A 26118-nucleotide genomic window follows, 5' to 3' on the forward strand; every position below is an offset into this window, starting at 1 on the left:
ATATAAATCTATAAAAATATAGATTCCTTGTGGAACACCTTGTTTTAAAAATCAGGTATTGATGGAGGCTGCCACTTGTTAGCATTACTAAAATGCTGACATTGGCTTATCTAAACACTTATAGCTCATGTCTTCAGATTTTCCACCATGGTATAAGCGACTGGAAAGATGGTATCTTATGATTCAGTGTTAGCCTGTAAAAATGCCAGTTTTTGACAGTCAACTGCAGAATGCTCTCTCATAAATAAATTCTTAACTCTGGATACAGAATTCTACACATTCTGCACTTCAGTAATTTCTCCTTAATGCATGTTGTCTGCTTCTTACTCACTTGCTGGTGGCCTAGTTACGACAGTCAGACAATATATATGAAATTCTAAAAAAAATACTCTATTTCTTGAAATTCTACTCTATTATATATGAACAATTCTTATCATCCCTTAGGTGTTTTTGTAGCCTATTGTATTTTCAGAATAAATAATAATAAAAATTAATAAAGATGAAAAGCCACCCCCTCCCAACCACACAAGGAGTCAAGTTAATTCAGTTACTTCTCTGAAAACCTTAAAAAAATGGAAACTTAATTAAATACACAAAAACTACTAAACAAGACTTGTGATGAGTAAGTTAAAAATCCAGAAAGTCTTGTATCACATTTAGTAAAAGTCTTAACCTCAGATTGTCTTCTCATTTCTTTGAATACCACGGTTAAGAACTACAGTATTCCACTTGCTCACAACTCATAGGTCATAAGCAATAAGAAGACTTGTTAATCCTCTGTCATTAAATGTGTCTGACTACTTATTTGCAACTGATTTATTAACGTAGGTTACATTTCTTTAAAAAAGTGGTGGCTGGATAGCAAGGAGTAAGACATTGTTTGCCTCATTGTAGTTGCTGTACATCAGAGCTAGTGTGCTGAAGAAGATTAAAAACAGCTCCATCTTTGACAGTGAATAAGTATGCTTTGCTTAGAGGAACCTTCTATACTCCTCTGCCTGCAACATATCTTGCACACTTGGAGACACAGCAGGAAATCTGAGGAAATACAGGAACCCGGAATCTGCTGGTAAGAGCACAGAGAGATGCACAACTAAGCCTCAACGGCATGGAAGAACTCAAAAAGGGACCAAAAAGCAAATGTGCTGAGTTTCTTTTAACATTTTCTGTACATCAGTTAAAGGCTGATGAACTTATGAGACTGTCAAGACTGAAGGAAAGTGCTTGACTTTCCAGAATACAGTTGACAGAAAATAATTTATTAGAATTCCCTTCTATTTCTATTCTTGTCAAACTCAGAGCTTAAATTAATTATTTTCTAGCAAAACTTTGCTTTCTAGGCTCAAAGCCCTTTCTACATATTTGCAGTGTCGACTTTACGGAAAACATGTGAGAAGATTCAATTCAAAGGCTCAGATATGCTGGAGTCTTGTAATACTGCTTGAAGGTGCTCGTAACCACAAAAACCAGAGCCAAAACCACAACCGATGAGAAGCATGCTCTAAGTTCTATTATTACTTCGCCAATCACCGAACGCGTTGGACTTTTTATTTGACAGCATTATTTACTCTGGGAATTTGATTTTGTGCAATACTTTGGGGCCTTTCAAAGAGAAAGAAAAGTTACGATTTCCTTAACATTTGCATCTGAACAATCTTTCGAATACCTGGAAATGCCAGAACATTAAACACTAGCTCTTGTTTCTCCTGCCCGTTGGTTGCACTGGCTGTACTGCAACCAATAGATGGCTGTAACAGAAAGTTTCCAAGAACATTCTTAACAAATTTGATGGCAAGTTCTGACAGTGACTTGATAACGTCTCAAAAATCAGTTTTGCCTTTTTTTTTTTTTTAACCTACAATCTTGTTGTCTATCTACTACCATGTCCTTCCATGTCATCACACATGTACAAATAACATGCACTTGCATGAGAAAATGGCATAGTAGCAATAGACTGACAGCACGTTATTGTTTAAAATAGTGACAGAATAATAAGTAGGCATTTTTGTAAACACTTAAACTCTGCTACGGACACTTGGTTCAAAGCATAACAATACCTTTCAGAAGAGTTTTAAATTCACATAAAAGATACTGTCTAAAATAAAAATAACCAATTTTTGGAGAACACCTGCCCCTAAAAGAATCCTGTTGTATTCAAGCTAATTTCTAGCCTTTGAGAAAAAAAAATACAACAAACGATAAGGTATAAAGGCACGCAATAGGTGTGTAAATGCACTCAACATTTATGGTTATACTACGTATCCTCTAGAAATAGCAATTCAACTCTTTTCGTCATTGAAAATGCACCCATTTTAGCCTCAGCATAGATGAGAAAGGACTTAGGTGAGTTGTTACAATCATACAATCTAAATCTCAGATTTCAAATGGTCTTTAGCAGTAAAAGACAGACATTCTAAATATAAAAATTAAAAAAATGTATAAATATTAGTAAACTGGAAGAAAAAAACAACTTGACTGACGTTTTTTGAAGACTCCGTAAAGCAAACTTTGTTAGAAAATGCTGCTTACTGCCACAGAACTTTCAAGTAGCCTCATCCACTTAGGTGAGATGAACATCACCCTGCACATCAATTTGCTATAAAAATGTATACACATACAATTGTGCAGGAAATGTTGTAATGCCAGGGATAAAAATAGAAGACTCTTCTTCAAAGTAACAGTAATAAAATCCGCACCAAATGTGATTCTATTGTAGTACTTGTGGATCCTACTGTAATTGCATGTTATCAGTGTGTGCAAAGGAACAGTGGTATTCGGGGTCGTATGCATAACCTCATTTTTCCTGTATTCCCATAAGACTATCTAAGAAAGGATGGGTGTGACTATTCACACCTATTTGGTTCCTTTAGCGTTTTGTTTGTTTGGTTTGGTTGTTTTGGTGTTTGTTTTGGTTCCTTTGGTATTGACATTTCTGAAATGCTGAAAACTATGGGTTCTTACCACGTTAAAAAAAACAACAGCCAGATGAATAAACAAAAAACAGCCTGAATGCTTACAATAGTCTTCTGCAGTCATTACTAATACATGAAACTTGTTTCACAATTAGTAGAATGACTTCTTAAGAATAATACCAAATTGCTTTTAAGAAGATGGGAAGATGAACTGAGTACTTTTCTTCCCATTGAGGAAGATTTATTATTTGTCAGTTAGATCTATTTGCCTTCTAAGACAGTAACTTGGCATTATTTCTTCACCCATTGTGTTGCCAAAGTTATCACAGGTATTTCCTGCAGATTCTATTACCTAATTTATGACGATGGCCATTCAGAAAAGGTTCTCTCTGAATTCTATCTCTAGAGACTTCGTAGTTCTCATACAGCTCCTCGATTATCACCTGAGGTTAGAGCATCATGGACACTGGTTCATCAAGTTGCAAGTAGAGAAAGCTTTGGTAAAACACAGTACCATTACTGTGTTCTGGCATCTCTAGGTATTCTAACCTGGAACAAATGGTTTGGCTAGAAACTGATCTTTAGAGGTATTAAGTAGCTGCTTACTGCTTCCCTTGAAAAGAAAAAATATCTTGAAAATACTATTCTAAGAAATAGCCTTGATATTCTAGAATAGAAATGTCTCCATCACAAAATACCCCATAATTTTTTTTTTTTTTTTTTTTTTTTGGAAGCTCAAAAAACAGGGCAGGTAGAACTCACTTCCTGTATTATGCAACAGGCAGCAGGGAGAATTAAATTACTAGCTTCCTTTCATGTAGCACTGATACGTGATAGTGTATGACTGAAACAGGGTTTAGGTAAAAATACTTAGATCTTGCTGCTAAACACAGAGACTGCCTGGCAAACACATTCTGAGAGAGAAAAAAAAAAGGAAATCTTATTTTTGTTTAATATTGACAACTACGCATGTACTTTTAAGCCTTGATCAGTTGTAAACCCTCCTCTGAGCAATGTAAATTTGTGAAAGGAAGCCTGACCTTGTTTAAGTATAAAACTATAAAACGGTGACCTTTTAGCAAGTCTCCTGCAATTAGTATTCTAGAAAATGACTCTGCAGAACACACATTAATAGCCATTATAATAATAGTACACTTTCATTAAAGTGACACTATCAAGATCCCAACCCCCTGGATATGTAGAACTGTATTGTATTATGTTAATTTCCCCACACCAACCACTAATTTTAATCCTGCTCATTCTCATAAACTGTCTTAATTTGTAACAATTCTGCAGCTATTCTACCTGTTATTCTACAGGTAAGTAACTATGCCTTAGAGCTTTTACAGTGGCATTTAAATAACTAACCAAAGATTAGCTGCTATTTGTAGTTTCCCTACATACCACAAATCTGTCCTTATGCCAGTCAATCTACACACACCACAAGCTGCTTTTGCCTACTTCACCTCTTGGCTGTCTTCTTGTGTGCAGCCATTGGAGATGCAGTTAAAGAATAATCCTGGGTCTCAAAGCACAGGCATTTTAGAAGGCTGGATTTATGTTTCATTTTGTTTATGAAGAAGTCAGAAGCTAGCACATATAGCAAGGACAACAAAAAAAAACCATCAGGAACTGTTAGATTTTAGAAAGACTGGATGAAGGCACTGGATACAATCTCATAAAAAAAAACATCAAGTTTATAATCTTTTGCACAATCAAGTTCAGTTCTTTTCATAAAAAATGGTCTTATAAATATTGTGAGATTCTGACAGAGTACATCTGGTGAAGAGATGGTGAGATTATTTTTATCAGCTCCGCAACGAGAGTTTCAAGTTTCGTGGATTTTTTTTAAATTTTATTTTTAACATATGACAAGTCATTCAAGGATTATTTGGCCTTGCATTAAGAATCCAGCGACCTTTAAGCTACCTATTTAGTGATAACTGTATAAATCCATGACTCCATTAGGTTTTGTTGGCATCTTATTAAAAAAAAAAACACAAAACCACAAGCCATAAATGTTAAACAGAGTAGGCTGAGTAGGAAATTAAACACTGCATCAAAAATGCTGTGGAAATGATGGGGTGTATGTCTGCTGAGATTTTCAAATCATGTTCAGTTATACATTAAAAACTGTCCATGTCAGCCATACATGAGTACCTAGGCTCAATATCAGCATAATTATAAATTTCTCTGTCCATGTTACATGGAAGATCAGATTTGCCTTAGAAGCAGTGGACAAGAGTTAACAGTATATAAAAAAGAATCCCTCTATTGCCACTTTCTGTAAAGAAAATACAAAACATACACTGTTTTCATTAAAGGCAAGCAAAGAATCTTTTACAGACACAGGACCTTTCCACTACTTGTGGGGATGTAACTTTAAAGCTTAACAGAAAGCCAACTGAGGCTCACATGATCTTCCTCGCTTTAAACCACATCTGTGTGAATCACTGAAGCTGAGAGGCCTCTAACCTCACATGGTAATTTGTTGCTCGTTGCAGTGCACTCATTCCACAGCAACTGTCTCTGTAAGGACAGATGACAGCTGAAGCATGCATATATATATATATATATGCCTATAACTTAAAATAAGGTAGGAGATGCGTGTTTCACATATATATGTAACAGTGTAATTACAACTAAAGACAGGCAAGGACTCTCTCCTCTCATTTCAGCTTTATAGTGTTTACTGACTTCTTGCTTCCTGTTCTGAAACCAAACAGCCAAGTTTAGGTATGCTCTACATTTACAAAGACTCTCCTGCATGCATATAATTCTGTCAATGTTTCTGGGAAACAATCAAGACGGTAATAGTATATATATAGATGTACATACACACATATATATATATATTTTAAAAAAAGCATGAAAAGTAAAGGGAGAGAACTGGAAAGATGGAGGTTTATGGAGACTACAGTGAAACTGCAGAAAGAAGGCATGTGATGGAAGAATATGGTAGGGAGGTGTGATGGAACAATATGGTAAAGAAACTGGGATAAATTAAAGGGAGCAACACCTCTGGAATACACAGAAGGAAAGAAAAGCATGTAATAGTTGGAGAAGAAAAGCAGAAGTAACAGGTGCACAAGAAAAAACAGGGAAAAAGGCAACCCCCCCAAAAAACAACAACAACAAAAGCTCCTAAACACAAGCAGGAATGCTGAGAAGAGTAGTATATATGAAACAGGAGAGAAAGAGAGAGAGAATGAGCAAGAAAAAGAGAGGAAGGAAAACAAGGAAGAGGAAATAGAAAGGAAGAACCTTGTGCTTGATTTTGAAGCTAACCATTGTTTTATGCTGTACACACAGGGGCACTATGAGTTCACATCTCTAGCTTTCTCCATACTTGGGACCTTTACACAAAGTTCACCAGCTCCTTTTCTTAGCTATCTCTCACCCTAAAACTAGGCACAAATATGACAGAAGACAAACCAGGGTGGAGGTAATGAAACATGTAGTGAGAAGGTATTGCTTTTCAGAAGAGACCCACACCTCACAAGTTGCATGTTCACATGCAAACAACCAAAGAACTATTTTAACAAATGAGTGCCCTTCACTACTACTGCCTTCAATACTTTCTTTCGCATTGCAGAAATAAATGGAAGCCCTCTCCTGAGCACTAAGTGGGCACAGCCTTTTATTCAGTAAATTTACTGAAGAAAGCATATTCCAAAAAAAAAAATCAGTGGCTGAGGCTTTATACAACATTTTCTTTTTTACTACAAGTGCATACAAATAATCCTGTTATAAAACTTTTATATAGAAATCCACTGAGTTCTCATTCTTAAATTACTGGACACGCATTCTGAGAAGGGGAAATAGGAGGAAAAGGAACAACCTCTGCAACCTCTGAGATCAAAATAATCAAACAAACAAAAATCCATGATTTTCTTCAGAAATGGGGTAATGTCTTCCTGCCCTGACTTAGGACAGAAGAAGTATTAGTTTACAGATCTTAAAATGCTACAGGAAGAGAAACACTTTCTATAGTTTGTATTTTGAGATGCTGAATTTGTTTGTTTTCAAATGCTTGTGGTTTGTATTACAAGGTCTAGAATCTTGTACCTGCTCTTCTGTCTAGCATAGTCTACAGGTTTAGAAGTGCTTGTGCTTTCAGTCTCTTATGAAGTGTGCAGCTAACTTGTGGCAGAAATCTCCACCCTCCACCTCATTAATATTCCTTCATTAAGGGGACACAGACTGTATAGTTATTTAAATCAGCTGTATGCATATACACAATGTATATGCATAAATCACATACCATGTCAACACAGAATAATCAAGAAAGTTCATGCAAGGTTATCTCAAGAAAATATATGATTAATACTACAGTATATGCTTAGTGTTCAGGAGAAAAAAAGTTGTTAGTCCATGAAAACAGTAATTTTGGAATTAAAATGCAAAACAAAACAGTTTTATCCCATATTAATTTAATGAAAATGTAATCTTATTTCAGTTGTGTTGCAAATACTGAAAACAAACAAACAAAAAAGGTAATTTTAATACTGCCTCTAACCTTGAACATTCAGAATTCTCTGGAAATCATATTATTTCTGGTTAACTGTACTTTGAAAGTTATAGATAGATTTAATCAAAAACATACAGGGTATTTTTTCTTGATTAGGCAGTATTAAAACTGAAAACAGTAAAGTGAAGAGAAAAAAGCTGATTTTTAAACATGCAAAGACACATACTATAGCTGAGTGATATGCCTTAAAGGAAAACAAAGGGATACCTACTTTCTGCTGCTAGAAGTCCTAGTAGGAAGGCAGCATTTGGACAAACAACAAACAGTATGAAGATTTCAGAACAAGCGATTTATAAAGCTGCAACCTAGCATACTACTTGAGCCAAAAATAGTATGAACAAAGAAATTGACAATACCCCCCCCCTCCGATTTTTTTTTATTTTAATATGGTTTCTACATCTGAAGCAAATGGGACTTGTGGAGGAGGATGGGAGGAAAACAAGCACTTGGCATTGGGAAAGTAGCACATCTATGCAGTGTTAGGCACCTAAAATAACATTTTTTTCCAACATCAGTACAGTTTCAAAATACTCAGAGAAAACATGATTTAAAGTAAGAGTACTGTAACAGGTGAACTGGAAAACTATTACAATATACTGTAAATAAAGTGTAACATCACATTAATTGCTTTATACACTTATATTCACTAATTAGAATTTAACAATTCAATTATATTGAATTTTTAAAAAACAAGTTTCAGTGATTAAATTATGGAAACTACTTAGAAATACAACCATTTATTACTGATTTTAATTCATGGTGACTCTGTATTTGTACTTAAAAATCTTTGTACCTAAACACACCATAATAAAGATAAATAGCTGAAAAAACATAAAAATAATGGGAAGCTGGAAACACTCAGACTTATGGTCTGAAAACTGACAGTCAGTCATACTTGTACAACTAGGGATTAATGACAGTAAATTATAAGGTGTATACAACTTACTGCCCTTTTTCCATACACTCATACTTTAAACTGTTACACAAGATCCTTTGCAAATATGCAGAAAATCAATGGTAATTTTTGCTTAACAGTATTTCTTTTTCTTCCTCATGTAGATGAGACTGACAGCTTTTAAGTTCTGGGCTTATTTGGCTCATGTTTCATGGAATCTAAATTCCACACAATTCCACACATGGAATCTAAATTCCACACAATTTCACTGCTAGTGAATTAAACTATTGGCCATGTGTTTGTTGCGTGATCCCACTGTGAAAGCCTATCAGAGTGAGCTTTTAAAATTTTATTACTTTCAAATTTGAAAATCAAGAACTCACATTGTTCAAGTTGTCTCATTTGACGGGACAAAAGAGTCCAAAAAGAAAAAAGAGCATGACAAATTTATGCAAAGCACCAATTAGACAAAGTATCAAGATGCATTTATAAAAATGCCACATGAAACTTTTACCTTGTAGTTTGAAGAAACAAGCTAAAACACTATTGTAGACCTTAAAATGCCTGCTTCTTACGCAAGAAAAAAGCACTGCCTCTATGCTCATCACATTACACATTTACCACAGAGCTCAGAGAGCAAATAAATGTTCAGGAAGTACTGCAACAGTGCTATTTGGTAGCCTAGGCTAAATAAGTACATCTGGTCAGTATATCTAACATATAATATGCTGCTCTACTTTCTATGTGGTTAAACTGAAACAAAGCATTATAAAATACTTTACAAGAACTTCATAAGTTATTCTGAAACTGTTCATCACATATCAGCATACAAACACCACAAACCAAGCTATACAAGCATGCATTATAGAGGAAAGTTCTTTAACTAAAAGGTAAGATCTGCTTTAATCTAAAAATCAGTTATTCAGTTTTCCAAAGACAAGGGATCTTGTCTTTGAACTCCTAAAGCAACTCAGTAGATGTGAAAATATGGCTAAAAAAAGGATTCTGAAATACAAAGTTGTAAAAGGAATTCTTCATTTTATGGGCTTTGCTGACTTGTTGGCTTAAAAACCTAGATGTCCTGAATCGACTTAAACTCCGGAGTAAACTAAATGGCCTTCCTGAATTCAACTTCCCAAGCAAAATTTTCACACAATTTCACAGTGTTTCCTTGGTCTGGCACAGAATGCGTGACTGAAGAAGGAAAAATCAGAAAAATGCAACGTTTTTGTGCTGATGATACTCATTCTTCAGCCAGAGGCATTGTTACCAAAACACTTGAAAATTATACATCTGGTCTCTTCTGCCACGGGACAAATGGTTATCATATGACATAAACAAAGGAAAACCTCTATCTTGATCTAATGTGCAACCAAATGATAGGAGGACCTAGAAGGGTGGGAGGGAACAGGAGGGGGAAGGTCAGCAAAGAGCAAACTGATTATGAATTTCTCTTTTCCCTCATTAGTTTCATGGTCTACTTTAAACTCTCTACTGAGGCAATTTTTTTCATGTGCCATATTCAGCTTTTAGAGCTGCTAATTGATTACTTCTGCTTTATATTTGTTTCAGAATATTAAAAATATCTAAAACATTTATTATCTTGGGAAACTAGCATTTTACAATGTCATGAAGACAGGTGGCCTAACAGTCAAATGTTTTAACTTGTAGCAAAAAACATTTGCAAGACACTTGCAATATGAACTGTTTAGCATATTTACTGGAGAAGTTACTGAACACAGAGTATCAGCAGTCAAGTAATATTTTAGTTTAATTATTTTTTATTATTATTTGAAATTATTTAATTATTAAATATTTACCTAATTTTTCAAAGCATTTTTAAAACTTTTATTAGTCTCTCAAAATTCTGCAAGATTGAATTCTGCTAGGTTGCCAACAGAGCACTAGCAGGATTAAGTCACTCAGAGGACAATCGCTGATGAAAGAGGGAATAGATAACCAAGAACAAATACATAATAATAAATAGCTGCAGGAGTCAAGAAGTTTTAACACAGTCTGTAGCCAAGAAAGGAAAATATATGCAAAAAAAAAAAAGTTTGATTTTAAATTTAATTTATCTGTGTCTACTCATATCTAATTTATTTATGAAATTTGCTGATCCACTCATCCACATTGGAAAGCACTCTAATCAGAATATCCTCTGCAATTATGCATGTCAAAAAGTCATCTGACTTGCTGTCACATCTGACTTTGGTATCACAGGCTATTGCTGTGGGAATAATATAGGGAAACGCTCAAAGCATCCAGTAATCCCAGGTTCGTGACACTGAGGGAGAACACCTCTAGCCTAATCTGGAAAACAAAACTGAAATTTTCTGTTTCTGTGTTTAGAAAGACCTGGAGGACAGGATACACAATTTGCATAATTTAATAAGCATTTACATTTCTGCATCTTTATCTTAGTAGGAGCTAAACATTTGGCCATTCATTTGGGCAATGACAAATCATTTAATTTTAATGGTATGCTTCATGAAATTTTATGGGAGGATTAAATAGACAGCTACATTTAAAATATTAAATGTTCTTCACTAGCCTTTATGATCTGAAGTAACATCGTAAGTTGTTAGAAAGGAAACTTAGATTACCTGAAGACAGTCAAGTTTCCACTGACATTCAAGGGGTTTATGTCTAATTTCTGTAAACTAGTTCAGTTTAGAAACATCTCAAGAGCCTGTCTCTGCAAGTCAGAAACATCCGAAAACATAATCGGTGCAATTCTGAAGAGGAAACGACACGGATTTCCATATCTAGCAATTTCAGAAGCTGGAAGTCGCAGTATCTTTTCTTGGAAGGCTCAGTGTTTATCCTCAGATATTAAGTATTTTATCAGCTAGTGTAGTCAGTAAGGGAAAACACCATGAAAAGTACTCACTAAAAATGGTTTCCTGATCACTGTGATCTCCCATCAGTAAGATCGACAATGTTATTTTAGAGAATTATAAAGCTTTTCTAAGAAATCCAAGCTATTGTTTCAGTTATTTCAGAGGTAAACACAGTGCAATAATGGACCTAGCACAGATATTCTGTAGAATTTTTATATGTACTGGATTCACGTGTTCTGTGAGCAGAAAAAAATAGACCATATACCCTTGCTGTACACTGATGCCTGCAATTACATCACTTCATGAGGAAGACACATGTCCTGTTGATGTGAGACTGAAACTGGAAAGAGGAACGGCAGTTTTTAGACTAGGAAAGTTACCACTGCCAATCATGTCCGTGGCCTATTCATTTTATTGAAATGAAGGAAGTAGCTGGAAACGAAAATTAAAGCACTGAAAAGTAACTCTGGGTGAAGTCAAATCAACTTATTTTCTTTAAAACTATATACAGTTACATCAATTATGCCAAAGCTGGCTGCCAGAACTTAAGCTATGAGGCTGTAATTACCCATTTGCAGTTAATGATCTGAGATCCCCTTCATTTCAATGGAATTTATGAGAAGTGAGCATCTTTAAGCACTAAGCAGTCTTTGTATTTAAGTACTCAAACTTGAATTTCAAGAAATAAAATTTCAGAATTTCAACAAAAATATCCCTGAATTTGTATATTAATGACATTGAAATAATTCATGAAGATGACTTGCTCATATGAAAGAAGAGAAAAGCAATACTTAACATTTGCAGCCAGCAAGTAATATTCTCACTTAGAGAATTCATTAGCACACAGTAGTTCAGCACATGTAATTGAGTTCTGAAATAATCTTCTAGTAAAGAAAGCTTTATAGTTACAAGCATTCTTAGCTCAAATATTCTGCCAGTACTATTTAGTTGTTTAGAAAAATAAAAGAGACTTATATTAGCCTTAGATTTTCTTACAAATTCATTTAATCCTTATTTTAGAACAGTTAGGCCAACACATGCTTTTGGATTGCAGATTTTGAAAGTAACATTATATGAAAATTAAGATACATATTATGACAGGACTGTTTTAATCAAGGGACTACCAAGTGATTTAAATACCCGACTATGGGCTGAGGAAAAAAGTACTGCTGGAAGCAACGTTACAGTCCTGCCCAAGGCCCAGCTACATGCCCATAGAACAATATGTGTTGTCCCTCTTCTCTTGAAGATTCAGGGATCTGGCTTATAATGCCAGAAATACTGCCCAGCCCGCTTTAAAGAGGAGACCACTTAGTCATACTGTTCTCCAACACTGTCAAGAGTCTCTGGTATACAGTGGTTTCTTTTTGTAATTAACTATTACTAGTGTATGAGAACCTTGCTTCTGCCTAAGAATTCAGGACAAAAATTCAATATGCTTTTACACTGAAGGAACGTAAAGAGATATATGAGGTTATGGTGCTATTGGTAATTAAATAAATATACATCAAATAAACATTCACACTATTTCTGTAGAATCTTAAAGCTCTGTAGAAATGTTCTCTTGACTCCTGTCACTAACACCATTATGACTGAAATATATGTATGGTTCATATATGTATATGAAATATATGTATGGTTCACATTTAAAGGTTAACTTACTATGCAAGTTTATGAGATCATGAGAAACTAATAAATACTTGGTACTCTAGTCAGTACAGAATTAAGACAGATAGACTGCAGTAAATATACTTTCTGCTAAAATACCTGAGGAGGTAGGATCTTCAGAGAAGTCTGGCAGCTCTTCAGGGGGGTCACCATAGAAGGAATTGAATTTGTGGCTTGACACTGCTGCTAGTACTGCCCCCTGAATAAAAACACCCACAAAGTCTAAATTACACAAAAAAGGTTAATGAAACATTTCCAGACACCCTCAGTCACTCAACCTCTCAAGCTTTCTTGTGTGTACACCTTTTTGGTGAAGAGTAAGTAAATTTCATAATCTTCACCTGCTTTAATATTATCAGTAACCATACATAACAAAAGAGCTGGTCATAAACTAATGAACAGTAACTACATGCTCCGTGAGGGGATTCATGAAAGAAGTTCTTTAAGGGAAAGCACTATAAAATCCTCTTTGATAAAAAGTAACTCAGAACTCAGTCTCTCAATGTTAAATGATATAGAAAAAAGAATAGTCATCCATTATGGAAGGTCAAATTTAAATAAGTTTCCAACGATGCTAACCAACCAAATAAAATGCTTGAAGAATGACAATATTTTGCTCAGATTATGTGTTAATTTGTACAAGTGAAATCAAAATTGTAAATTGAAATAATTACCATTTAATTTACTGAGGCAGGTGCTAAACCATGTCAATATGTAATGGACATGTCTATGCAATGGACAGGGTTTATCTGAAAGTAATATGATACTTAGACTATAAATGAACTGCTTTAACACAAGGAGAAACCCTTGGACTCTGGAAAACATGAAAGAATTTGGCAAAGGTACTTAAAAATCTTCACAAATCCTAGTTTATCTACATAAAGCCAAATTCAGGATAGGTTGAGGTATGAAACTTACATAAAGTTAGCAAATAATGGTAGATTTTTCTTCCCCCAAACAGATACATACTTTCTATAATAAAACGTTTTGAAGTAACAGAATTTGTCCAAGTTTATTTATGGGGTGACAGACAGGAAAAATCTTTTTAGATACATTTCTGAGCACTGTGATTGGCAGGACATTTCTGTTAAAAGCAACAGGTACTTTGCAAGTTTCCACTAAGTGCACCAGGTAACTTGGGCAGAAATTTTAAATACGCCTAACAATTAGAGAGTAGTCATGAATAAAACAGAAATCTTAATGCCCAGAGAAGTTTCAACTGTTGTCTGCAAATCCAATATGTTTTACAGTTTTATCTCCAAACATTAGACAGCACGTAATGTAACTCTATGGAGCTAATGTCCAATTATATTGTAACTTCAAATTTGCATCAGGTTTTATAAAAATCTTTAATTTTATGTTAACTTCTGAAGTAGAATGTTCGGTAGAAAGAAGATAAAAGGAGCATACAAACTCAAGAAGAAGACAATCGTCCTAGATAGGACAGCTAAAAAAGGAACAAATCATTTTTTTTCCTACAGTTCAACAAATTCCAGACTCTAATATATTTATTATGTTAAAAACATCAAGCAGAAGTACATAGGTATTACCCTAATTTGTTAGGGATGAAAAAAAACACGGTGCAGAGGCTACAATAAAAGGTTGGGGTGATGGAAGGTGGGATGGGATCTCTAGTAGACTCCCCAGGTAAGCACAGGTTATGTGGTGTGCTGTTATAAATGATAAGAAAAATTCTAAATTTCTGTCAGAAATTTTTAAAAGATTCAGTTGTTAGGATTAGTATTAGTATCTTAATTAACATTCTATTATATCCTTTGCTTTAGAGAGGAAACAGCATTTTTTTCCAACAGGGAAAAAGACTTCATGAAAAAATAAAGGTTTTAGATAAAGTAATAATCATGAGGCATAGATATCCACAGTACAAAGTAAACTAAATAACTACTGTATTTATCTTTTCCTCTTACCTGGACTGGATGGATTAGCAAGTTTAAAATCTAGTCTTTAAGACCAAGCAATACATTCTTATTTGACAAATTCTCATGATCTGACCCTGACAGCATCAGTATATTTGACATCCATGAGATATCTATACGATATAATAATAATCTCAGGCTGCCTAAATGAGTGTTACATGGGAAATTACAAAGCTAGAAAATGGTCATCTGCTCTAACATATATTTACTTGTACAAGTAAAGTACAGTTTATCCACTCAAGTTTTTAATGGCTTATATATGCAAACTGGATAACACAATTTCAAGAAACATTCTGCAGAACAGTGCTTTGGTAGCCCTCGTAGAACAAATGGCAGAAAAGAAACTGCACGTATAGATGCTCTCTAGGGAATAAACATACTGGCTTCCCCCAGAAGAAATCTGGGAAAGACCTGAGATTGTGTCTACAGCAGGAAAACAGATCATATTCTAAAAGGTACTAGCTAACATTTTAATGAAAGTGACATACAAACCACCTAAGAGAAAGGGCTATCATAAACTACAGCAACTGTTGCATCCTAATCATCACTTGCTTTTGCAGCTATCTTCAACTTTAGCAAAACAGCAACTCAATATCTATTTATATGGTTCTGTGTTTTATTACAAATTCTAAAATAGCTCACAAGTTGTAATACTGCATGTTTCTGTTAAAGTTTTACCAACCTTTCAGAGTATTTAAAAAATGTTTCTGTTAGCCTTTCCAAGACAGGACTAGTTTACTGTTTTGAAGGAAAATCATGTTGTTTTGGGCTAAAATGTTAACATTCTTTCCAATCTGTCTGAGAAATAATGTTGTGTATAGGGGATAAACTGAAGAAGACATCTTTGCTATCTTTGAAGAAAAGTAGTTAACATTACTATGTTTCTTTTACCATAAACTTAACAGAATAATAACGGAACCCACTATTCACTCCCCTCCAGTAATACATATTATGGAGAATTACTGAATTAGTGTAAGGAGAAGACCTCATGCACACCTTGGCTGATACCAGACAATTTGCACTGGAATTTAGTTTGAAAAGAATGAACTAAGAAGGGATGAACATCCCTAATAAGACATCATTGTGATGGAACATTGTAGATCAGTTTCAACTTCGTTTTTTTTACTGCCGACTTTACAGTACAGATTTCTTTTGTTGCTTTTAAAATTAATAAAATATCACTTGAAATTCAAATTATGTAACTATGCTGTTTTAACACTACATTCATTTTACCTTTAGTTTTCGTCTTGCATTGAATTTTCTCAATTGTTCTACTGTTTCTGGAAGATGAATCTTGTATGCATAGCGATCTCTCTCCTTAAAACAAAAACCAAAACAGAACAAAACAAGGATTAAATACAAGATCTTAATATTATCTTGACATTAACATACTAGGCAAGAAACTCATCAGCTACTACGTATCATAAGAAGAATGAAGTTTTGGTGCAAACTAAGGTAAACTTTAAGGAACTGATAGGGATTAAAGTATTTTGAAAGAATCCTTAACTTGGGGCCAGGGATATTTTTGCTTCGTGATTTTGTTTCCCACTTTGTAGTGAGACCCTAGCCTTGTTTTTTACTCTTATGTTGTAAAAGTTAGTCTGTGGCTAGCATTGAATTTTGAAGCTGGCAAGCACAAAGCTGGGGCACACAAATCCTGGCGAAGCAACATGTACAAGCACTCTCCTAAGGAGTTCCTGATACTTGGGTTAAATTTGGGATATGGGGTGTCTGCACAACAGAGCAGGAAATGCCAGCTTGATGGCTGCTGACATAAGGTGCTACCTTTCATGAAGAATTCACCACTGTAGATGCAGACCAAGAAGGTGCCAATAAATAGCATGCAATGGGAAGAGAACTTGAAGCAACTGAGTACTCTCTTCCCTTGCCCCAAACCATCACAGAGGCTATATAAACTTATTAATTTAATGTAAATGTTTATCATATGAACCTCTTGAATCAGAGTGAAATCACTGGCAGAAGTATTACAATCTCTGTATGGTGCCAGATGCCTCTATCCCATATTGTATGTGATTGCTATCTATAAAATGGTTAGAAGAAAATTCTGAGTCAACAGGAAAGACAGTTCATCTTTGGCAAAAGTAAGAGACAACTGATTGACAGAAAGCCATCCTAAGCTTGGAAGAAAGACTTTCTTAAAGTAAATCTTCTCTCTTCTTGTCTTTCAACAAATAAGGGCAAGACCAGCAAGAGACCACAGACAATAAACATGTAATATAAGCAGAATCTGCACATTTACATTACAGAATGAACTTTAAAAGAAAAAGCCTAAGTAGGTTAGTTTCTCAAACAATATAGATGGCATTTTCTTCTGCTTAAATAACCCTCACCAAAACTCTTGCTTTGTCATCTAAATGACACAACATGAGAAAAAGTCAAATTACAGGCAAAGACAGGTCACCTGTGTTTACCACAGACTCAATTACCGGAGTGCGATCATTTAGGATTCCCAAATGTGGTGTACATTCCTAAGCTCTATGAAACATTTGATTCAGTATGCATGCCCCTGATGAACAGACAGAACTTTAGCCCCTTTTGTGTGGAGAGGTTCAAACCTGCAGTTCCCAGTATTCAGAAGAGTGCCATAACTATTATTGCTAACAGGTGCACAGTCCTGCCCTCTTTTTATAAACTAGAATATTCTGTAATTAGGACTGCAAGAGTCAGAGCCAGAAAGAAAGCAGAGAAGTGAAAGAATGACTCCATTCACTGGTAGTTAGACCACTTAGTTGGAGGGAGAAGAACATACCAGCCTGTATGTGTCTTTTTTGTGTGTGTGTGTGTGGTCAACACTTGTCTTAGGTAAAACGGTCCAGGAGCGGACACCAGAATCCCACCCTTTCCACTTGAGTGCCCTATTTAAGTTAATGATAATATGACTATACCCTGGGCCCACATTACAGAAAATAAATAGAGGATAAAAATGAAAAATAATTAATTAATCAGTTTCAGCCAAAGAAAATACAATGCTCTTAACCAGCACTTTTCAAATGTGCAACACACCCATCCTTTTCCAACTCCAATGTTCAGAACAACTTATTAGCAGGACTGCTGAAAGCCAGGTGTATATTCTCCTGCTCCTATTGTTAATCTGCGTTGTCCAGCAACTACTCTTCCACTGGCTCAAATTGGTTTGTAAATTCCACCACCACCGAAAAACAATTTGATTACCAGATGCCATGTAATTTTATGTAGTTACAGCAGCCTTTGAATAACCCACCACTACGGAGTTACTTCACTCTAGTGAGACATTTTGGAAATCTAAGGTAAGAAAGCAATATACTGCATTGCTATATGCTGCAATAATAAGAAAGAGATTTGGATAGGACTGAGCTAAGAAGAGATCAGAAATTACTCCTCTGGAATTTGAGAACCACAGAAAGACACAAGAATACCTTCTTAAAGCTTATTTCTACGTAGTCCTACTCCCTACACTCTGATGTTGTCCAAGATTCTTAAGCGAGTTTGCTCTTGCTGCTAAACAAGGGTTCAAGCTTGGAAATAACCAAAAACTCAAGCTCTAGTCTCACAAAACATTTAAAATACATTATCACACATTTTATAAAATGTCATGTGTAATTTAAAAGATTAAACAAACATATATTTTTGTCCCTTGAAGAGAAAACTGATATGTAAACAAGTGGTTTTACTACCTTTAACCAGGGATGATTCAGTGCTTCATATACTGTTATCCTTTCTGCTGGATCCAGCATAAGCATGCGGCGTACCAGATCTTTGGCACTTTCAGAAATATGGCTCCACTGCCTAGGATTCATCTGATTACAAGAATGAAAAAAAATAATATTAGTGATAAGAAGCTGTTATTTATGGAAGGTAAATAACAGAGACTTAAGAGTGGCTGGTACTTGTAAACACTATCTTAATAAATGTGAAAAGAAGTTTTCACACTTTTTAGTAACTCAAAAAACTGAACATTAGTTGCTTTTGAAATGGCATAAAAATTTGAATACTCTGAAAGTTGCATCACATAAAAGCATCACATATCCATGGCATTAAAGAATCACAGTATAATTCTCTACCTATGATACATTTTGTTCAGATAAAAGTGACCACTAGAAAAAAAAAAGTGACATTTTGTTCAGATAAAAGTGACCACTAGAAAAAAAACAAAACCACACACACAAAAAAGTAATTAGGATTTGTCTGACAGTTAACTATGCATATGATAAACACAGAAATTAAACCTACTCCTGAAACTGATATAAGGAATGGGATGACAATCTATTTCTATCAACCTACAAGTTAAAGCCACTGATGCTGAGTATGAAGGGAGACATTTAATGCCTGTTGCAAACTTCCCTGGTCCTATCCCACAGACATCATGGACAATGTCTCTTCGCAATAAATTCCTTTCAACCTAACAACATTTAAGCATCTTCAGCCATGAAGACAGAAAAGCATACTGAGATGTGATCAACAATCTGAGCAATTGTGGATTTCTGTGCACTTAGAGCAGAACTTTATATTTACGAAACAAGAAATATGACTTCAAACATATTTTCATATTGTGCATATACAGGTTTGTGTTCAACTATTGAAGAGAGTGGGTACCCAATAAAAACATACTAAAACAGGAAATTCTTACCATTGCAAAGGATTCTATCCTTATGCTATTTCTAGGACTTTCTTTGATTCATGAAGAAATTAAGTTTTATTTGGATGGCACATTGCTAGTTTTATTAAAAGGAATTTCAAAATTATAACTTGTCTTTTTAAAACATTTCTATCTGTTCATTTAAAAAAGTCAATTTTACTTAAAACCAGTCTGTGACAAAAAAAAAACAAAAACAAAAACAACAAATATTGCTTTAAATTGGAGGACTCTGGAACATTACCTGGCGATGAAATCCACATTTATAGTTGCCATTTGTCTTTGTCATGTCTAATAAAATGAAGGTAATTGCAAATGTGTAGCATGACTGTTTTGAAATCCTTATACTGTTTTCACTGAATAGGCACATTACAGGAAACAGGAATAGAAAAGGAACTGAGAAGACACAATGTGCTGGCCACGATTTTTTTTTTAAACAAAGAAAAATTAACTTGTAAGCATCCAAAGGGTTTTAGCTGTTTGATGGACATAAAGAAATCTTCCATAGAGTAAAACTGGAATGTCTGCCTGTCTATGAAATCAAAAAACTTGTGTCACGAAGAGATCTTTCTGTATCCAAGTACACAACATTTAAATAAATGTCCTCTTGACCAAGTGCAATGCCACAGCTGTCACTTCCATTTTAGTTCACATAAAAAAAACACAACACAAACCAAAACAAAACAGAAAACAAACAAACAAAAGCCTTCATAAAACCTATTACAGGCTATCAGGCAGATAGAGACTGCCTGACTATCCACCCATTCTCTGCTAATACACAGAGCACGTATGGCTTTTGATGCAAAGAGAGCACAATTATGTGTTCTTAGACAAAACAGCAAAAACAGTGAAGTTTTACATTTTTCTCCATAAGGGATCTAGGATGACTACACTGTGAAACATGGTTATTTTGCATGCACACCGATTTGCTTTCAGTTGCAAGTGGCTCCTTTTGAATAATCAGTTGCAATTTATGGTACTTTACTAAAAAGAAAAATGTCTAACTACATATCTACAATAACAGGCATTTTGTTTTAAATCAAGGCAATACGATGATCAGTATGATTTTTTAAAAAATTTGGTTAAAAAATATAAATGATCTATAAAGTGAAGGTCACATACAGTGTGTTATACTTCACGGCTGAAGGTATAATTAGGAGTTAACTGTTGGCACTCATTATTTCATCTGTGTAAATATTTCTGTATTTTTATTAGTAGCATTGATACAGAACACAGTACAAACAAGACATACTGGAGAGAAACCTCTCTCTCCCTGTGTAACATAGGCAGCCTTCTATTAGCTTCAAATTTAAGTCAGGCTAAATGCAAAAATCAACTTCCAGAAATTTTACAAGTGGAGTTCATCTCACTGGAAAAGGACTCAGGCATACTGCCATTTACCTTGTATTTTCCTTTAATAATGCCTTCAAATAATCTTTCCTTGGTTCCATAAAAAGGCAAACAACCGCTTAGCAGGATAAAAAGGATCACACCACAACCCCAAACATCTACAGGCTTCCCATAAGGTTCCCTTTTCACCACTTCTGGGGCCATAAAATGAGGTGTTCCTACACGTCCTAAATGGAAATAGAAACAAAACAGAGTCAAAGTGATGTGTGTCAAGCATGTAAATAAAGAAGAATATCACTGCATTAAACTAAAACAGTATTACAAAGTTTTCTTCATAGATCAAACTTTTATTCCTTTTTTTTCCTTAAATATTTATTAAACACATCCAGTGAGACAAATCACTACGTTCTATTTTGCTTGATTTATACTTTTACAAATTGAGTAATATTCTACCCTAACCCCACAAAATGTGAAACAACATTTATATAAAAGCACTAAGATTCCCCAGTGGAACATGGCACATAGATGTAAAAATACCAATTCGGACAACCTTGGAAACAGGGATTACTTATTCAGAGAGCACATACAAAGATACAGAAGAATTCTAACCCACACCTCTTACTTGAAAAAGCTGCTATGCAAGGGCATAATCTGCTCTGTTGATCTGCCCAAACCTTAGCCAGTCTGCTGAAATTGCCAGCAAGACTGCAAAATGCTAGCAAATGTGTTATTTACTTATTTGCTGCTAACAGCATCTTCCTGCAGATAAAAAGATAATGCTGATGTGTTCTACCTAGTGCTTTCAAAGATCATCACACAGTAATGGTACTCTACTGATTTTATGTTGGAGAGAATGTACACACACAGAAATGAAACATATTTAGTATCAACTAAGCTTCTGGGTGGATAAACTGATTAGAATGACTTCATTCAATTGCTATGTAACACATTAAGCCAAATAAAAGCAACAACCATTTTATCTCTATATATAAATGTCCCAAGCATTCTAAAGATGCTTGTTTTCACTGAAAAGCACTTGCAAAGGTACAAGAGTTACATTTTGAATGATCAGGGCATCACTGATGGTTAATGAACAATGAAGTCTTTGGATAACACTTGTTTCACCAAGCACCAAGAGAAGAAAAAAAAATCACAACTAGCAAATTGTTACTGCTTGTATCACTTTCATAAGTTAATTCTTGCTTACAGATAGGATAGGGTACTTCAGAGTTTCCATTCAAGGCCACTGTGCTGGCTAGGAGAGTTTACAACGTGTTAGCACATCATTTATTCTACTGAGTTTTGTCTTGTAGCAGATTCTTTCTTGACTAGCCTGTCCTGCATGCCATCTGAATGTGATTTAGTTAAGTCACAGCACTGGTAACAAACACCTGGGAGGCTATCTCGCACTAGCTTACTCAGTAATGATCAATCTTCATTTATACCACCTAATGCAGCAATATGACCTCACTATGCTATTTAAACTAGTCCCCATTCTTTTTTTGCTTCTATGAGGATTAAGAAGTTGACAGAAGGATGGTAGCTTTTCCAGAGTACTGTTCTTAAGGAGAAACAACACCACTGGCAAACTTCATCTGGTTTTGTGTTAAACCTTTTCCATTTCAGTTTATGAGGTTTTCACTCTATCAAATAAATGTTAGGAATATGCATGTGACAAAGGCATTTTTCCTTGCCACTAAGCTAGGCTGGCAACTATAAAGTCTATGCAGTGTAGGCTGACATGATAGCGAGGGAATAGTTCCCACGCAGGGGGAGTAAAATATTGAGATGCTGTAGTCCAGCTTATCCCTCACATCGCTGGGGAAAGTGGAGGGATATTTACTGTGGACAAAGATGTACGGACTTGGGGAAAGCTAAATAATTCTTTTTTTGTTGGTTATACACAATTTATACACCTATGCCCCATTTTTCAGCCTAACTGATAAACCTCAAAGGCAATTCTCTAAGCTCACAAGAATGAGGGGAAGAATTAACTCCCTTGATAACCCGAAGTCTCTCTCTTTTGGATACCTGGAGTCAGGGAGGGGAATGAAAAGGCAAGGTACACATATCCAGTATGCATACGAAATTGCTGTGAACTTTTTTTTTTTTCCATGTGCCTGTAAATATCTTATCTATAATGATTTCCCAAGATTTTTCCCTAAGGTGCCATCATTGGTGACAGCAAAAGCGTCAGTATTTCCACCTCTGTATCAAGCACTGCATATACATAAAAAGCAACAGCTGCCTGTTCAAAGTACAGGCATATTGCTAAACCTGTTCATGTGACATTAGTGGTATGCATACCACAGTGTGAAAATTTTTGATGTAGTAGACATCATGCAAGACCACAAGGCAGCCTGGCTTACCCAAGTCTTGTTTATTTCAGTGGTAAACTTCCTGGCATCTGGGTGTAGACATACCCATTTGCAGTTTTGGAGCAGGTGTAACCTTTCTTACACATTCAAACAAAAACCAACAAAACACCCCAAAATATTAGTGGTAATAAAGCTCTTGCTCAATTTTTTTTTTTTTTGTTTTTTTTTTTTTTATCCATATGAATGGAAAAATATATTCTGAAGATTCTGCCTTGCTATAGGACTTTCTAATTGCTGTTGTGAATCCAGGAAGTCAAGAGAAAAGTGGTTATTCAAAAGAAAACAGCAAGACAAGATATCACAAGGACAAACAGAGCTATTTGAAAGAGGCATTAAGCTTCAGGGAGAAACAGTTGTCTGGATCAAGTAGATAATGAAACCAAGCAACCTAAATACTAAGTGATACCGAAGTTGATTTAATGTGTGTTTACAGTAATTACATGCCACCACTCTCAGCTTGGGACCTTGTGTTATTAGGAAATAAGCATTGCAGAGGTGAACATATTAAAAAAATTACTATGTATTGTCAGAGAAGTGGACCTAATTTTGTGGTTTCTTTTTTTTTGCCAGCATACTTGTGTCTGCTGGGCATTCATACTACAGGCCTACAGACAGAAGGCCTACCAAGAGTACATCTTGTTCTGAGGAAAACGAGTCCTTGGCAAAGAGTTACTGGTCCTCCTACATTTTCTCCTGTGTTGTAAAATAGCATATTTAACAGCAACACATGCTATGTAAGCAATATAACAGCATTACTGGGTGCAGGTGCTGAGGTTCTGTCAATGGGGGCTGTAGGGGTGGCCTCTGTGAGAAGCAGCAGGAGCTGGCCCATGCTGCACATGGCCTGTAGGAGCTGGCTCCAAGATGGGCTCACTGCTGGCTGAAGTTGAGGCAGTCAGCCAAGCTGGTGGTGCCTCTAGGAAAGCATATTTAAGGGCAAAATGCAGCACAGCAGTGTGAGGAGTGGGGGAAAATGTGTGAGGAACAGCCCTGGAGACACCGAGGTCAGAGAGGCTGAAGGTGCTCCAGACACTAGAGCAGAGGTTCAACCCCTGCAGCTCCTGCAGGAGATCATAGTGGAGCAGATACCCACCCTGCAGCCTGTGGAGGACCCACGGAGGAGCAGGCTTATCCTGAAGGACTGCAGCTAGAGCTGGGGAAAAGTGTGTGGAGAAAGGAGCAGCAGAGGGGAACCGCTATGGACTGACCCCAGTCCCTGCTGCTGCTCAGGGTGGGGTGTCAGGAGCCTGGGAAGGAGAAGGAGGGAGGTGATTTAATTTTTGTCTTTCCTGTTGCCCCTACCTATTTGAATTGGCAATAAATTAAACTGATTTTCTCCCAGTCAAGTCTGTTTTGCCTGTGATGGTAACTGGTAAGCAGTCTGCCATTCTGTATTTTCTGTCCTTGTCCTGATGAGAAGGAAGAGTTATGTGTGTATGTATGAGTGACCAGTGGGAGTCTGGCCCTTAGCCAAGGGCAACCACGTGGCTGTGCTGGTGTTGATGTACAGAATACTGATGAAATGGGGCAAAATAAGATGATTTTTTTAACAAGAATCGAAGTTGCAGCTTGCTCCTTTCAATCTTTTAATTTCTGGTTTTCATATATTGAGCATCACCTTACCTGAATTAATCACAGGCTGTATAAAATAAGTAATCTACAGTGTCAAGAGTGTATGAGAAGTATTTTTTTTTCCTTTTTCTCTTAAGCAAATAACGTTTCAAGTTAAAATGACTTTGCAGAAATCAATAAGCAAGAAAAATCCTTCATTATTCATGTTTACTTGAAAATATATGCAGAACAGAATACTTGCTTGAAATGGAGCATTAATCAGCTTCCCTAAAGTTTGAAAGCAGTGTCTTGATATTAGACAACATTTTTTAGATTTCCTTTCCTCCCTCTATTTCTCTTCTGGACTATAGCACTAGGAAATACAAAAATACTTACCTAACTACTGAATATGAACAAGGTGCAAACACAGCTTGCAACAGTACACTTAACAAAATTGCAGACAAAACACAACATGCATTTTTATGCTGCACCCTTCCAATATTCATTATCAACAGCCTTCACCATATTACAATATTTTTCCACATATTATTTCTAACAGAACAAGAAAAACACAACGGCTTCTTGAGATTTATTTCCTAATTTCTATGGGATATTGGACAAATTATAACCTTGTTATCTCAGGCTTCCTATTTTGCTTTATCTTGGGGCCATTCAGTGTTATGTCACCAGCACGTGAGGCTGCACATTATTTAGAACACGTGAGCTCTTAAAGACAAACTCTGGGAGAAGCTTAAGTTAAGAGACCATCCCAAATCTTCTTTCTCCTGTCTTGGAAGTTAAAGAACTTGGATCACAGGTAGAAAAACTGGATCTTTGTTGCCCTTGTTCAAAACCAGAATACCATAAAAATCCATATTAATGAAGTGCTTGATGTTAAGCAGAAGGACTAGACTGGCAAGGTAATAGGTAAAATTTTACGCAGCTGTGTAAGAACCCAACAGACTGCTGGTGTAACTATTTTTAAAATGATGCTACTTAACAGCATGCTGAAAAATCAGTACTACTAAATGTTAATACTCACTTCAAATTTAAGATGAGAACTACATAAACGCAAATGAAGTGAGACAAAAGGCCAGGCTAACCTAATAAAATATAGTCATATACTACTGCTAGATTATAAGTAGTGAAAATAATCACAAAATGATTTGGTTTTGCAGCCTTTCTAATGCAGATTACAAGATCCTGATAATTTAGTCATGTGGGCAGACCACAGTTACGTCTCTATGAAAGAGCAAGCCCAGAATGAGCAGAAACTTGACTGGTTGAGATCTGAAATGTCCAGTCAAGCAGAAGAAAAATGCATACATATGTGTGTGTGTGTGTGTATATATATATATACACAAAGATGTTTGAAACACTATTAAAAAAGCTAATTTCTGGGGCAGCTGTCATCTCCATGACA

At 35.6% G+C, this 26118-nt stretch overlaps 1 protein-coding gene across 3 annotated transcripts in view; it reads right to left on the bottom strand.

Moving 5' to 3' along the window:
- The window catches only part of CASK (calcium/calmodulin dependent serine protein kinase), a 214806-nt gene that overhangs the window by 60466 nt on the left and 128222 nt on the right, over nt 1-26118 (bottom strand). For all 3 annotated transcript variants that reach the window (XM_084285031.1, XM_084285030.1, XM_084285032.1), the window contains exons 7-10: nt 20818-20993; nt 18458-18580; nt 16017-16100; nt 12949-13048 (exon numbers count right to left, since the gene is read on the bottom strand). In XM_084285031.1, the coding sequence (XP_084141157.1) occupies nt 12949-13048; nt 16017-16100; nt 18458-18580; nt 20818-20993 (483 nt within the window). The remainder of the gene's footprint in view (nt 1-12948; nt 13049-16016; nt 16101-18457; nt 18581-20817; nt 20994-26118) is intronic.

The sequence above is a fragment of the Netta rufina genome (assembly GCF_964035555.1).
Source record: "Netta rufina genome assembly, chromosome: 1".
NCBI classification, from domain to species: Eukaryota; Metazoa; Chordata; class Aves; order Anseriformes; family Anatidae; genus Netta; species Netta rufina.